The following is a 15,090-nucleotide window of genomic DNA, read 5'->3' as shown; positions in this document are numbered from 1 at the left end:
AGAGAAAGATAGTTAACATCTCAACTGAAATGTGTCTGCTGAGTAGACCCCTAACAGCTTAAATTGTACCCTTACAGAGGACTCCCGCAGAAGGAAAGAGGAATAATCATACAGAGTCTGATTAAAAGAGAATGATGGAGGCTGGGAGATGGTGTCGGATGTTTGAACTGTAACATATTGTGATCCCACAGTGTTCTACTGGGTCAAGGTCAAGTCAGTGACCATCAGCTTTATGATGTCAAATCTCAAAATATGAAGGGTACTTGCTTTACAAGACACAAGATATCTCGTCTTCATGAGGCGAGTGCCCCACGTAAAATACACAACTAGTTGCTCGTTACGCAATAATCTTGAGTAAATTAAATCACGTCAATTTGTCAGGTTATATACTTTGAGCCCCACAGGCTCAATTTGATTATCATATGTAAAGATAAATGTCAGTGAAACGCAGTAAAGGTGATAATGGGTTTGTTGTTTCTGTGGCCCGCAAACCCTCAGCATCTACATTCAAAAGGTAGATGTACTCAAATTCACAAGTTCAGAAATAACTGAAAAGAGGTGACACAAAAGCACTCTTTACGGCTTACTTTTCTAAGAGAGTAACGTGCTAACGCAACTAAATCATTTTCAAAGCTGGTACTCCTGTAATCTATACTTTAAACATAACATTACCCAATGCTGCTGACGTATAACATTGATTTTTGGGTTTTGGAATCATTGCAGTAGTCAGAGAAAGGTTCTGACCAACCGTCTTCTGTATTAGTTACTGTACAACGCATTTCTATTTTATTCTTTATAGATGTGCAATGCTACATCCTCACTGTTTGCTTATTCAATTTATAATTCTAGTCAGTTTTTGCTGTTAAAAACTATTTTATCAAGGAAACCGAACAACTTGACATGACCGACCGTTGTGTAGGGCCTCTATTTAAAATTTGCATCCCTATAAATGACAATCACAACAAAATACAACAGAGACAGGTAATAGATAGCTGACTGCATGAAGTGGCTTTGATTGTTGGTTTCATGAAGTTACAGGCCACTATTTTACACTGTCCCGTTGATTATAAGTAAATTAAAGCACGCAATAGTTCTAAAACATCAAACTCGTTTACTGTGCCAACCCAGTGTGAAGTCTTCTGTGCCTTAAACTCGGGGTGGGCGATATGACGATATTAAATCGTGAACAATTGCAACGTGAAGACGATCCGTAAAGATCTGTCAAACTGCAGAGATCGTGGGATCATCGAGGGCACAATATATAAATTGCAGTTCTATGCTAGACGTACTACGTCGTCAACCTGACCGACCAATCACAGCGAATTACGGGCAGTGACGCGCTTTCTTACCCGCTTCCTTGTTTGTGTGCGTAGCAGTAGCCACATGGAGAGCCATGGCTGAAAGCCAAACGGAGGAGTTGGCCGCTAAAAAAAAATTCCACCTCCATTATATGGAATTGAGTTTGGATTTTCCGCAACTGATCAAGCGGAAGCAAATGTAATTTGCAAAGTTTGCACAGAAACGGTGGCAACACGACGAACCTGTTCAATCACTTGAAGAGGAAGCATCTCAATGCTGAGAGCCAAACAGCGAGGGGCCCAGCGGCACCGGCACCGCAGGCAGAGGCAGCAGCTAGCGTAAGACCAAAACAGACAAGATTAACACAGGCATTTGACAAAGGCACTCCTTATGACAAGTCAAGCAAGTGATAGAAAGAGGTAACAGAAGCAGTTACCTTTTATCTTGCAAAAGATAAGGTACCGTTCAAGACGGTAGAAAAGGAGGAGTTCGAACGTCTGCTTCAAGTAGTTGACCCACGGTACCAGCCGAAAATACTTCTGCAACACTGTCTGTTTTTCACTTTTCAATTTAAGATTGTGATAAAATGGAAATCGTGATCTTATTTTTAAAAAATCGTGATATGATATTTTTGCCATATCGCCCACCCCCACCTTAAACCTGGTCTATATTGGAGGTAGCCACCGGTACTCTCCCTGTAGCTCCCGGGCCAACGTCAGAGTAGAATGTGGCAATGGATTTCTGTTCACTAAGCTGCCACAGCTGGCTGCAGAAACACACACAACATTAATAAGTGTTGCAGACGCAGCAGGCAGAACAGTCCTGTGACTAACGCAAAGAAATGAGGTTGAAAATAAGTTATTTTAGTCTTCCTCAGGGCAACTGTGCTGCTCTCCTGTGACATTTTTGGACCAATCAGTGGGCTCATCATAAAAGCTTTGCAAGATGCACTCTGATGGATTGTTGATTCAAGTTACACTGAAATAAGATGTGGTGCATACATACACACACAAACACACACACACCAACGAATTCATTCGTGACAGAACAATGAAGGCCTGCTACATGGGCAGAAGAAGTAGAATGCACTCACAAGCAGTCCATTACATAAGAGCACCTGTTGCCCTCAGCTTTCTCTTCATTGGTCTCAAGCATGCCAACAAACAGAAAGCCAGCACTTCCGAATCTTTGAAGTTCTAGAACTTGTAGTTCACATCTGCATTAGCAAGGGTTTTTTAATACCAAATATTTGTATACTTTAATATTTGGAACAGATTTCAGAATGTACATGCTTAGAAGAACTGGGAAGAGGGTTCTGTGTTATTATTAATTTAGTTTATTTCTGTGCAAAAAAACTCCCAAAAACTTAAAGGTACTGACAACAAACTAAGGGCTATGGTAATCAGTGTTCTCAATCTAACAGGTATCATCAAATTACTACTCAAAGGGCTCCTCGACATTAAAGTGATGTGAGGAATCAGTGCCAATGAGAGGCCCCTTGCTGGCAGATGTCGCTAGCATCTGAACAACCAAAATAATACCAACGGCCAGCCAGGAGGATGCACAATCAAAGAAGACATAGTTTCCCAGTGCATAGTGGGGCAGCAGCAGCAGATCATGCAGAATTCTTCCGTCACCTACTGTCGATTTGGCTGTTACTGCAGAGGGTGACTCCCACCATAAACTCGAAATCAATTTCTACAAGTTCTCTCTTGCCAAACGCATTTTTGATCTCAGTGAGGCTACAGTTAAAAATAAAATTGAGGATTGGGATTAGGCTAATCCAAAACCCTATTCCCAGCTCTATAAATGAAAGTTTTAATTCATTTGATTTCTATAGCAGTGCTTTCTACTTCGATAAAATTGGGGAAGGGGCTGTGGCCTGGTTCCTTTGTTTAAAACTGCAGTTACAAGTAATCAAGCAAACTTTTAAAAGCTTGGGTGTCAGAAGTGTACCAGATTTTTGGAAGGCATGATCAGATGGAGTTAATATTCATATCTATAATGCCCACAAAAGGAAAAGGCAACTTGCTCGCTTCCAGTGCTTCAGGAAATCTAACTGATGTTAATTTTTAATACAATTCTGTCATTTTGGGCAATGGCCAACTGTTCAACATAGATATTTTCTTGGCAGCTGTATTAAATGTGGAGCAGATTACAACTATTCAGTGAAAGAATGTACTTAAATCAGAGAAAATGTGTCTTTGCAAGAGACACCTTGGAGCAATCGATTTTTAGTTTATGGTGGGAACCACAAATGTAGACAAGAGGAAAAGCTAATGCTGTAGCTAATCCAGTTAGCTTCAGCGTACGAGCGAAGCAGCAGACAATTTAGTAAGCGGTCAGCCTTGGCATGGTTTCCAGCCAAGAAATACTAATGCCCAATCTCTCCAAGCAAATGCCCAGCCGAGGCAGTGTCTAATCTAGTGGGGCACTGATTTGGAGATGCTAGTTGTTAGTTTCTTCATGCTAATGAGACACAGTAGATGATCCAATGAGCAGCTGCGTTAGATGCATTGGTTACCACCCAGGCTGAATGCAGACAAAAGTTGGACGAAAATTGCAAACTTCTAGAACATACCCCTCATTCTATCTTGAGCAGCTCCTGTCACTCCTGCACAACTCTTGGTCCTTTTCGCTACATTCATTCCCTCATACAATTTTCATTCCACTTTTGTCTGGAGGCATTACAGCCTGCTGCAACATGTACTGTATATCACCTCTTCCAATCTCAACATCTGTTTAAAGTTCCAAATCCAGACTGTAATAATAACCAGATTCTAAATTTACCATCTGAAGAGGTTTATGGCTCTTCAAGTGCAGCAAATTCACCTGCGACAGGAGTTTTAAAGGCAAGCGAGGCAGAGGTTCCTGAAACAAGCAGAATATAGTTATACTCCTCACTATACTCATCTAAAAGGCCTCAGCCAGGATGAATGTTACATTTGTCAGGGGCACAACAACAACAATCAATCGAAAAAGCAACATTTTTAATATGAAGTGTTTGATGTCATCTTAACACAAGCAGTTATGACAGATGGGCAGCAGATGTTCACAATAAAAGAATAAAAGCAAAGAACACCACCTTTCAGTTTTAATATATCAGTTTAATATATCAGATATATAATAAATGATCTAGCCTTAAATAGATCATCAGATGAACAATAAGACATGGCCTAATACACCATGTCATTTTACATTCAACTAAAACTGAGTCAAAATGCAGAAACCATGTCTGATTACACACCACGACTGAATAGCTTGCACAACCATTTTCAGCAGCTATAATGACAAGTTATTGTTTGACGTTATCAGTCTCCAACGTCGCTGCGGAGGAACTGTGGCCCACTCTTCTTTACAACATTAGTTATTTGGGCATTCATTAATGCACGGCTCTCTTAAACATCCCACCACAGCATTGAGGTCTGGGCTCTGACTGGATCATTGCAACATCTTGATCTTTTCTTTCAGCCATTCTGTTGTAGATATGTCGGTGTGCTCAGGATCACTGTCCTTTTGCATGACCTATTCTCAGTCAAGCTTTAGCTGTTTGACAGACGGCTTCCCATTTGACTCTAATTTGACTCTTACTTTGGTCTTATCTGTCTGAAGGTCACTGCTCCAGAAGTTTGGATTTTACACAGACACAACTGTGCAAACCTAGACTGTGCCGTCATGTTCTTCTGAGAGAGAAAAGCTTTTGAGAGGCCTGAGGAATCCGAGATGTTTCTCATGGGGTCTTTGAGCACTATATTCTGACCCTGATAAATGATGGGTTCGAAATTATTTGAAAATTGCCTTATAACCCTTCCCAAATTGATGGGCATTAAAAATTGCTTCTCTACAAACACTTATTGTCCTTTTCCTTGGTAGTGTGTTAACACGCACCTTAATGCTTCAGATTAGAGCCCTGCGCGGGACTGTTTACTTCATCCCGCTCCTGATAAATTTCTGACCGTTACCACCAGCACCCGCAACGTGTGTGTTACACTCCCGCCCACTCCCGCAAAACTTTGAGAATTTATGCCCACACAATAATAGAAATGCATTGATTTTGTGTCTTCTCCCGTCCCGCAGGAGAAAACACGTCATTTTATAGGCTATTCATAAAGAGATTCATGGACAATTGTCATGTGTTTTTGTTCATCTGACATCTAAGGCTGAATTAAAGTAACTTTTAGACCTGATGAGAACTGGATCACTTCTATCATATCCTGGATTGGTAAATTCTGGAATTGAAAGAGGGCGTGCATCCTTTCTTTCATAATCATAACGACGAAGTCAGAAACAACATGACCAGGCAGATGCCATCTCCCAGGTCAGTTTTCGGATGGTCAGTGAAATTAATGGTATTAAAAAGCTACCTAAAACTATCAAGGTGAAACACGCTGAATGCAAAAGGATCTCATTGTTATCAATTCAACTGACAGGCGTTTTAGGTGGAAACCAATACAGATATGACCATTTCTGCAATGTATAAGCATTTAATCAAAGAGCATCACATCCATCATCTCACAATATCTGTCATGTCTAATTTTCTGCGATTACCATCCAAACATGCAAACAAATGCAATACAGTAATGATGTAATAGGAACAAAGTGTAAAATAAATATGCAAGAGCAGCAGAGTCCTCTCTCTCAGTCCAATACACACAGACTTGCATACATATTCATAAAGTATAGCTCAGGGTTACTGTAGCCCACCCTCTCCTCTTCTTTCTCCATCTGCATGAAACTGCTAAAAGTGATAATGAGTTGTTTTTAATAATTAATTTGCATATAAAAGCCGAGTCGTCCATGCGGGAGGCAGAAAGAGATCCTAGATCACAGTCTGGCTGCTGGCAACGCTTCAGAGAAAGCATGAGAAAACAGAGAGAAAGAGAGTCGAGAGGCGAGAGGGAAGGAGAAACGGAGAGAAGAGGAAGATGATGGAAACTACAAGACAGTGAAATGAAACAAAGATTGAACAGAGAAAGACTGCTGTGAACAATACTTTTTTAATTAATGTCACAGCATATGGTGTTTGTGTAAAAATTGGTGATTGGTGATTATTTTCCCTGCAATTGTTTGTTCTTCATTCTATGTGCACCTTTGTTTCAGTGGAGAGCCCCGAAAGATGGACTGATAGAACACTGTGTTGTTATTTTCTAATAATTGGGAGAAATGCTTCTGTTTTATAAACTCCGATCCAAACCCTGATCATTGTTTAAATGCATATTATAGGATGACATCCGTCACGCCCCCACCTCAAGTCAGCAGCAGCTCATTTACAATAATGACATGGAAAAATAAGAAAATAAATATTACTCTGTGAAGAAATAAATAAAAACTGGAAAGAGATCGGGTAGGTAATCCCATATTTCAGTGACAGATGGCAGATGCTTATTGGACAGAATCTTTCAGCCTAATGTTTCATCATCACCTTCAGCTTATCACCTCCAAGGCTCTAAACTGGCTTCTTCACTATTCAGGGATGGGATGCTTCAAGAATATTAGATTTCTCTCTTTTATAATGTTGATTAGTCAACTATCAGAATAAGACTGAACACTGATCTATACAGTGACTTTTTGACCACTCAAGCTACTTCACCATAAAAACCACTGCTCACTTTCATTTCCTCTATTTCAACCACAGGAACATTTCTCAGGGCCCGGGGTGTTTTTTGGGAGAACTTTCTTTGGCCCGAATTCAAATCCTAATAAAGGCCCTGTCAGGGAGTTGGTACTTTGAAGATTTCCCTGAACATTTGAGGTAGGGCTTGCAGCACCGAGCATTTCTGATTGACTGATTATTCCTAGCATTTCATTTCCGCCTTTCTGTCTCAGTCACCTCAGATTTAATATCTACCACAGCTCAAGGCATAAATCTAAAAATCCAAAACCCCAAAAGAATTGCGTAACATGAACAGCTTCCACGTGAATAGAGCTGAAGCACACTTCCTAGTTTGTAGGCTGCTCTGATCAGTGAAGCATAGCACTGACTCCACTGCAAATAGAAGCAGCAGCATTCATGACAACAAAGATATTATCGAAAGAAAGAAATCGTTAATCATTTATTCTTTCATCACAGTGATGTTCTATGGCACAAGTTAAAGCATCCAGAACCCGAAGAAAGTGTGTAACGTGAGAAGATTTTGAGTTAACACAACTGAAGCCGGTTTTACTCTCAGTGTAAGCTCAGCATGGCAGTGACACACTTCAATAGAATCAATTTACCTAATCTACCCTGTACCTTAGACCTCAGTGGGAACGCAGAAGAGCCAGAGCTGAAATAATTTTTTTGTTTCTCCCAAAAACGACCAGTTCGCTAAAAGTCTCATGGATGAGCTGTAGCTAAATGTATTGTGAATGAATAAAAGCATGAGGACCACGACTAAGTTTGGAAAAGAAAAATCCTTTCAGCATGAGAACCTAAACCTCATTGTCTGTGAAACATGGTGGCGGTAGCATCATGGTCAGGCGGTGTTTTGCTGCACCCGGGCCAGGCTGTAGTTCATCTGTCAGTAAACTGCTCTTAGAGAGAAGGCGAGTCATGCAGTCAGTCAAAATTTTGCACACACCTGCGTTTGTCCAAGCTTTCAACTGGGTGGTCTGTTTTTAGACACAATCCCAATTCCCAACCTTGGCCCTACAACTCCCTACGGCTCCTACTCTTAACATTTGCAGAGGAAAGAAAGCCCTCTTCTTTTAAGGGATTAGGAATAAAGATAATTCAGCCCTTGAACCAGAACAATGGGGGCAATTTGGATGACTCAATGACCAGATTACCACCTTACAACAAACTAGTCAGCCTAAGTTGTAAAGCCAAGGGAAAGAAGTGGGATTGGCCCACAGTTTTGGTCTTAATCCATTTGATATTCTGTGGAGGAACTTGAACCTTTTAAGGTTGTTCATTAAAGCAAAATGTGCAAAACTTTGCCTCAGATAATGAATAGTCAACAATATTGTCAATAAATAAATGGCAATAATAATTTTTATTAGTTTCTTTTATTTATTTTTTCTTGTCTTACCTTTATCTACTGTATCTACAACTATTTAGCTCTGACTCACCAATCGGGAGGTTGGCAGTTCGACTCCAGCTTTCCCGGGCCACATGTCATCCCATTTACAGAAAAGTATCCATAAAGATTCAAGCACCGTAACGCACGTTTGAATGCAGACAAAAACAGACTGCATCACACGTTTTAATGTCTTTCACAACACTCTACAAAACCCACAGCACAGAACCAAGGCACTTACTGGCACATGCAAAAAAAAAAAAACACACCTCTCAAACAAATAAATCTTTGAGAAAACAACACAAGATGTGCCACCAGCCACCCACCCACCTACACAATCGCCCCTTCTCTTCCTCCATGCACACTGAAAAGTATTAGTCTTGACAGAAAAAAGGACGTCTCTACTTACTGGAAAAAAAAACAGTATTGGAAGAGAAAAATAAGAGTGTACTTGAAAGGTTATCCTGTAACTGTGTTTGGCAATTTTTGGCATCAGTTCCAAGGTTGTTTGAGCAGCAATCAGGGTTGAAAGGGATTTCACTACTTTAAGGAGTATTTTACACTGAGAAATCATCATTACTGTGATACATTAAAGCCTGAAAGACATCTTCTTTTACAAGCTCAATAAATGAAAAAACCAAGATCGTGGAGATCAACGAGGCTGCAGAGAGATAAGTCTGCACTGGAACTCGTTCAAAAGTCTTGTCCAAAGAAAAGGTGCCAAATATGATAAATACTGCATTTCAGCTGTTATTACAGCAGCTGCCCAAACCACACGAGCACTCTTCACTGCATTAGCTAAAAAGTATTTCACCAACCATTTCCAATCTTACAGCAAATGTGATGGATAATCATTCAAAGCTAATCACAAATGTGCAGGTTCCTCGGTAGGTTGGTAGATTTTCAACTAAAACTTAAGAGCTAAAGGAACAGAAAAGCTGTACATCACACTCTGGCCTCAAGCTAGGAAACAAGGAAACAAGCTAACGCTGACACAAGTCACAATAACAGCATGGACTGGCAAATGTTAGATATATTAAGCATGGTTAATACTCACTGGAGCAGCATCCTTGTCATAGTACTTCTTCCTCTCATACTTGTCCCGGATGAAGACCTCCACTGCTCTGAAGTCCTGAGTTAAGGACTCAGTCTCGGCACAAATCAATTAACACACAACACAAAATTGCAAATATGCTAAAATCTTTGCTAATGTGTTCTTTACAGTAACAGTAAGGAAGTAAAATAGTGTATGGCTTTCATGCCTTAGCGTAGGAAAGGATAGGAAGTTGTGCTGGCATTGTAAGCTCAGTGTGCTAAACTTGGTGCATCAAGAAGTCAACAAATGATGCCATTGATAAGCGGGATCTACATCGGTTAAGCAACATTAGTTATGTCAGCGCATCAAACCACTTTCCACCACCAACTTCAAGTCTAATACTGAAGGCTTCTTCAAATTTGCCAAATAAATGTCCTCATCGGATGAAAAATGTTCCAACACTGACAGGCAATGAGAAAAAGTCTGTGAAAAGTCTTTAGGCTTTAGTTTGATCTGGACCGAGCCCAATGCTTTTTGTCAGACCAAGCTTTATTCAAAGAGGGTCTTTCTGGACTGTAGGTTTCTATGGAGACAGCTTGTGGGCACAGTAAATAAAGTATTGTGGCAACTGGATAATCGCATCAAAAGTAGGACCAGACATGAGAGAAACTTACCACATCAGCGCTCTGTACACATAAAGCTTTGTACACTGAGATCATTTGCAAAGTTGCATCTGATGTTGCAGTATACTGTTTTTTCACTGGTGATTGCCTCAGAATAATTTATCATAAGCTGTTGTTGTATACTGCCATTGCTGCTGGCAGCAATGACACTACTGTTGTTTGTTGCACTAGAGCTGAAGCCTCTGCCAGAACACACTACGCTGTGTGGTCGGGGGTGTGCAGTACTGTCCATTAAGTTAATAAACTTGCGCAGCGTTCTTCTTTGCACAGAGCCGGCTTTCTTTATCAGTTTGTACGGTTTCTCTGAGTCACTGGCTGTGATGCATCTCCAATCATCTCTTTTATTCAATTTTGAGTAATTTCTATCAAAATAAAAATGGTCTTGGTTGTTAGATGGCATGGTGTTTCCATTAAGATACCTGCCACCGTTCCAAGTCTTACAAGAGATATGCAAGTGCCAACACAAACACACCGCAATCACAACAAGGCACAACATCCGCACTAATCCCAACACTCTTATCTCCCCATATCAGCAGCAATGCCTCTGTCGATTCGGATAATAGACCTCAAAAGATTGAAAAATGATGACCACACACACAAGTGGAGCTACGAGATAGGACTGAAGAGGCAGGCTGTAGGTGCTGCATCTCAAACACAGAATTAATTTCTGTTGACAAGGAACAGCTGAGCAGATAGGATGCAACTCAACATAGTGCCAAGGATTTTAGTGGATAAATATGAGCCAAATGGTAACTGACCACACAGAAGTGCTAGATGAAGACAGATGCTACACTGATGGCAGACCCACAAATCTACCACATAGACCAAAAGTGTTATATATGGAGCCATTGTTGACCTTTGGCATGAATCATATCAGGTTCAGTCAGAGCTGTCCAGCACAGATGAGACACCCTACAGTTGAACTGATTTGATATTTATTACACTGTAGAACTCAGGAACATTGAGTATCTACAGAGAGCTACTACACAAAGAGCTACTACACCAGAGGAAAGAGAATAAACTATTCCTTATCCTTCATGCAGTCAGCAAGTGAGGCAGAATCCAGATCTTTTTTTTTTTTTGGGACGACGTGGGTTTTAACCTGAACCTCCTGTCAGCTAGGTTTAGAGCCCATTTTTCCTTCCACATCGTGGGCAATTCCTCAGCCCTAAAGAGGCTGAAGAATTGCCCACCTCCTTGTGAAGGTTAAAGATTTAACCCCAAAGGCAGCACCATCAGCCGTCTCCCTTAGATGCAACGAACAGTGAATGAGTGGATGTATCCATAAAAGACAGCTGGGGTTGAAGAGGACTTAAAAAAAGTTGTTTTGCGAGAGAGGAGCTAAAAGGTGATGCGGACATGAACTTGAAAACACATCTTAAGGGGTGCAACAGTACAGGGTTGTCTTTGTCACATTTTTCTTCTTTTTAAAAAAAAAAAAAATCCTATCCACATTCTCTATTGGGCACAGAAAGGCATTCAGCTCAGTCTTCTGCAGCTGTGCCTTTGTAACGTGCAAAATGCACTTTTGAATTGTCCTGTTGAAAAATGCACTTTTCTTCTATTAATGCTGCCATCAAAGTGTAAATTAACTTTACCTTGAGCCCTGATACAACCCCATACCCTTCCAGAGCCTGGCTTTTAGATTCATTGCTGATAACAGACTGCATACTGCTTTTTGTACATGGCGTCCATTTCTGGACAAGATCTGGAGTGTGACATTTGTTATGTAACTCCATACTTTAGTGCTTTACAAAGCTTTCCCGCAGTATTCCCTTGCCAGTGTGGTAATTAATCAGCTATTAAAGAATGGCTGTTCTTGGTGCAGTGCTTTCTGGGAAGTGGAGAACACCGGTGTCCAACTTAAGCGAACGCACGTCCCCTTTATTCCCCGAATTCCTTCATATCCTTTGAATGTTATCATGTACCGTAGAGGAAGGAATACTCATCTGATCTTCTTTATTTGGGAACATTATCTTAAACAATTCATTGTTTTTCTCACATCTTTGTGAGACAAACTGGGGATACTGGGCCCATCTTTCCTCCTCAGATTCTCAGCCTACTGTGGATGCTGCTCTTGCACCAAATCATGCACTTTTTACATCCTTCCTAGCCCTAAACTGACCCCATCCACATTTTTTTTGGAATGTGTTGCAGAATTGATATACAGAAATAGACTTAATGAAGTTGACCATCCTTTCATTCGTTATTATTTTTGTTCATTTCCATATTTTACTTTTCGATGCCATCCCAACATTTTATGATTTGGTGTTGTACGAGTCAGATTTGGAATAGAAGATCATACTAATGAAAGAAAGTTAATTTCTTTCATTAGCATCACACAAGAGGACATTAGTCCTTTCATTTGTAACGCTAATTAATTTGTAACGCTAACAGTCATTATGTGGGGAGTACAAAGTGTTACAATTGGAAAATCTGTGTCAGTGCTTTTGAGCTGATTTGTACAAAGCAGTGAAGCTGCAACTGAATTAGTTTGCATTTACTATAAGAAAAATATCAACGTGTGTGTATTTTTGAGTATAACAACATTTAAGAACACACACACACACACACACACACTGACGTAGGAGTTGAAAACAAAGCAAATACAGCAGGTAAATCAAACTATATTTACATATATAAGCACAGCAGATAGCAGGTCCAAAATTATTTGTGAGAAGAAGCACATGCGCGCACACAGAAACACACACACACTGAGGCAGTAGCTCTCCTATCTGCCGTTTTCAGCCAGCGGCGCTGCTGTCAGAACGACTAATGGACTTCAAAAGAGTGAAGAATGATGACCACCCGCACAAATGGGCCTGCCAGATACAAGATAGCATATTAGAACAGAATCTCAAATGCTGAGATTACTTATTTGAGTCGGCTAGTGGAAACATAAACATATACTGCTGCGTTAACCACACAGCTGTCTTGTCTTGTAGCATAGGAAAGGGCAAACTTGTAACCGCTGTTATACTGCTGTATACACAAACACGGCTGGAGGTGTCCTGGGTAAATGTGTGGAATGATGCTAATGTGGCGCTGTTATTTGACGCTGGAAGTGATTACGGGTACGCAGATGAAACTGAGGTTTGATAATGAAAATGATACAGTAATTTCTCAGTCTCAGCTGAGAAAATGGCTTGCAGCCGGAGTGATTTTTAGGTTGGCTTAACTTGCTCGGAATATGCGAATATCCCATCTCCAACTGTTCTCTAATTGTTGCCGTGCCACAGTGTCAGTGAGAACGAAAACATTTTCTCACAAGTGCAAAAACCATCAGTCTGTGTAGCTCCTTTCTCCAAAACATTTTTCAATCATCTAAATATTTTAGTAAAGAATTATTTAAATGTACTTTAATAAAGAAAGAAAAATTAAGATCTTTAAGCTTTTACAAATCATAGATTCAGTTAACCAATTAGAGAGAAACCTTTCTATCTGGAAGACACTTAAAAACAAGAGTTTTTATGATTTTAAGTTCTGTATTTAGAGATCTACGTTAAATGCTGACCAGATGGCTTTGATTCAATTAATCCAATCAGAAGAGGGAAAAGACCTTTTATTCTACGGTGAAACATTTTTAACCTGAAGGGAGCAGAGTCTTCCAGCGATGAAAAAGAAAAGAAAACACAAACTGTATTGTGAAACTGGCTGACATGGGGACAACACCTACACAGGAGGAGTGAGAGTTTCCTCTGCTGCAGAGGATCACTTCATTAGTTACCAGCTTCAGTAATCAACGTCAGCAGCACCTCAGGTTAGAGTCTGTAGCAGTGCTTCCCAGAATTCAAATGGACAACACATCTCAACAAAAACTGCAGGAAGGAGACTGCAGTTATCAGGTCTTTGTGTTCAAACTGCAACAAAGAAATGAGGGAGACAGATAGGAAGAGAATCTGTGGACACAAAGCGCTCGCAGGATCAGATGAAACTGGCATGATATGTATGTATAAATATATATATATATATATGTATATCTTGTCATCACCTAACAGGCTAGAAAAAAGGAAACAAAGACTAGATTTATCGGAAAGAGAAACAGAACTAAACACCTTAACTGGTGAAACTGCCCCTTGTGACGCTCATTTTTGAAAACAAAAGTTACAAAATCCACCTTTAAAATTATGGAGGTAATACCTCAGACCCATTACACCATGTCATTACTTATTCAACAAACACTAATACAGAATGAAGAAGTAGTACGTGAAAACCTAAGTACACCCCAACACACTGCTCCTGCATTCTGTCTTAGTGTTTGTTAAATAAGTAATGGTCCCGCGTCTTGTTCAGCTGCTCATCTGAGGTTGCATTTACCTCATTTTGAGACCTGGCGAAGAACAGATTACTTCAATAATGTCCTCAAATGTAAAACCAGAGGTACTCTCTCCTCCACATTGTGTAACCATCATGGCAACGACGACAACATTCTGCACAACACCTCCTCCAGCCTGGTTTGAGCTGAGCTGAACCATCATTAGAGTTACAGCAGGACAGTGAAAACACATCCAAAGAAAAAAACCCATTAGTGTGACGATGTGTCCTAACTTTTCACAGCTACTTTAGTTGACACATGATCCATTCCCTTTGCATATTGATGCTGACATTGAGGGTTCATATGGTGCCTTTAGATGTGCTAGTAAATATAGACTGATATGCAAAGGTGATACAGAGACTTCTTATGCAAATTTTTACAAGCATGTGGTGATGTAGAGGGGTTTAGATCAGTGAAGAATGACAGTGGCAGTTTATATGAAACTGTGCAGTGACAGGAAAAGAAAAAAAGGGCCTGAATTAATGCTGAGGCCAACAAAAAAACAGACAGAAAACTGTACGAGGATACTGGTCCGTCTGTGGTCGTCCGAAGTTCTCCGGCAGGTGGGCTTCATACAGCCGTTTAGCCCGCTTGTTGCCCATGTCCACCATACTCTGCAGGGATGGAGGGACAGGGGAAAGGAGGAGGAAACGCATCAGTAACACAAGGAAGGCAACAAGTAAAACATCTTTAAGAACCTGCCCAACACACGGCAGGATCTTTCATGCATCACATTTGTATTCAACTCATTATGACCAC

General features: G+C 40.4%; 1 protein-coding gene across 1 annotated transcript in view; it reads right to left on the bottom strand.

The window, feature by feature from the left end:
* The window catches only part of LOC140312512 (stromal membrane-associated protein 1-like), a 42,696-nt gene that overhangs the window by 11,397 nt on the left and 16,209 nt on the right, over positions 1 to 15,090 (bottom strand). Inside the window, exons 3-4 of the mRNA XM_072390307.1 lie at positions 14,860 to 14,945; positions 9,355 to 9,421 (exon numbers count right to left, since the gene is read on the bottom strand). Coding sequence (XP_072246408.1) covers positions 9,355 to 9,421; positions 14,860 to 14,945 — 153 coding nt within the window. The remainder of the gene's footprint in view (positions 1 to 9,354; positions 9,422 to 14,859; positions 14,946 to 15,090) is intronic.

The sequence above is a fragment of the Leuresthes tenuis genome, unplaced genomic scaffold (genome assembly GCF_036924035.1).
Source record: "Leuresthes tenuis unplaced genomic scaffold, fLeuTen1.0.hap1 SCAF_8, whole genome shotgun sequence".
NCBI lineage: Eukaryota > Metazoa > Chordata > Actinopteri > Atheriniformes > Atherinopsidae > Leuresthes > Leuresthes tenuis.
Note: the sequence above shows the minus strand (reverse complement) of the source record. Positions and strands in the feature narration are given on the sequence as shown.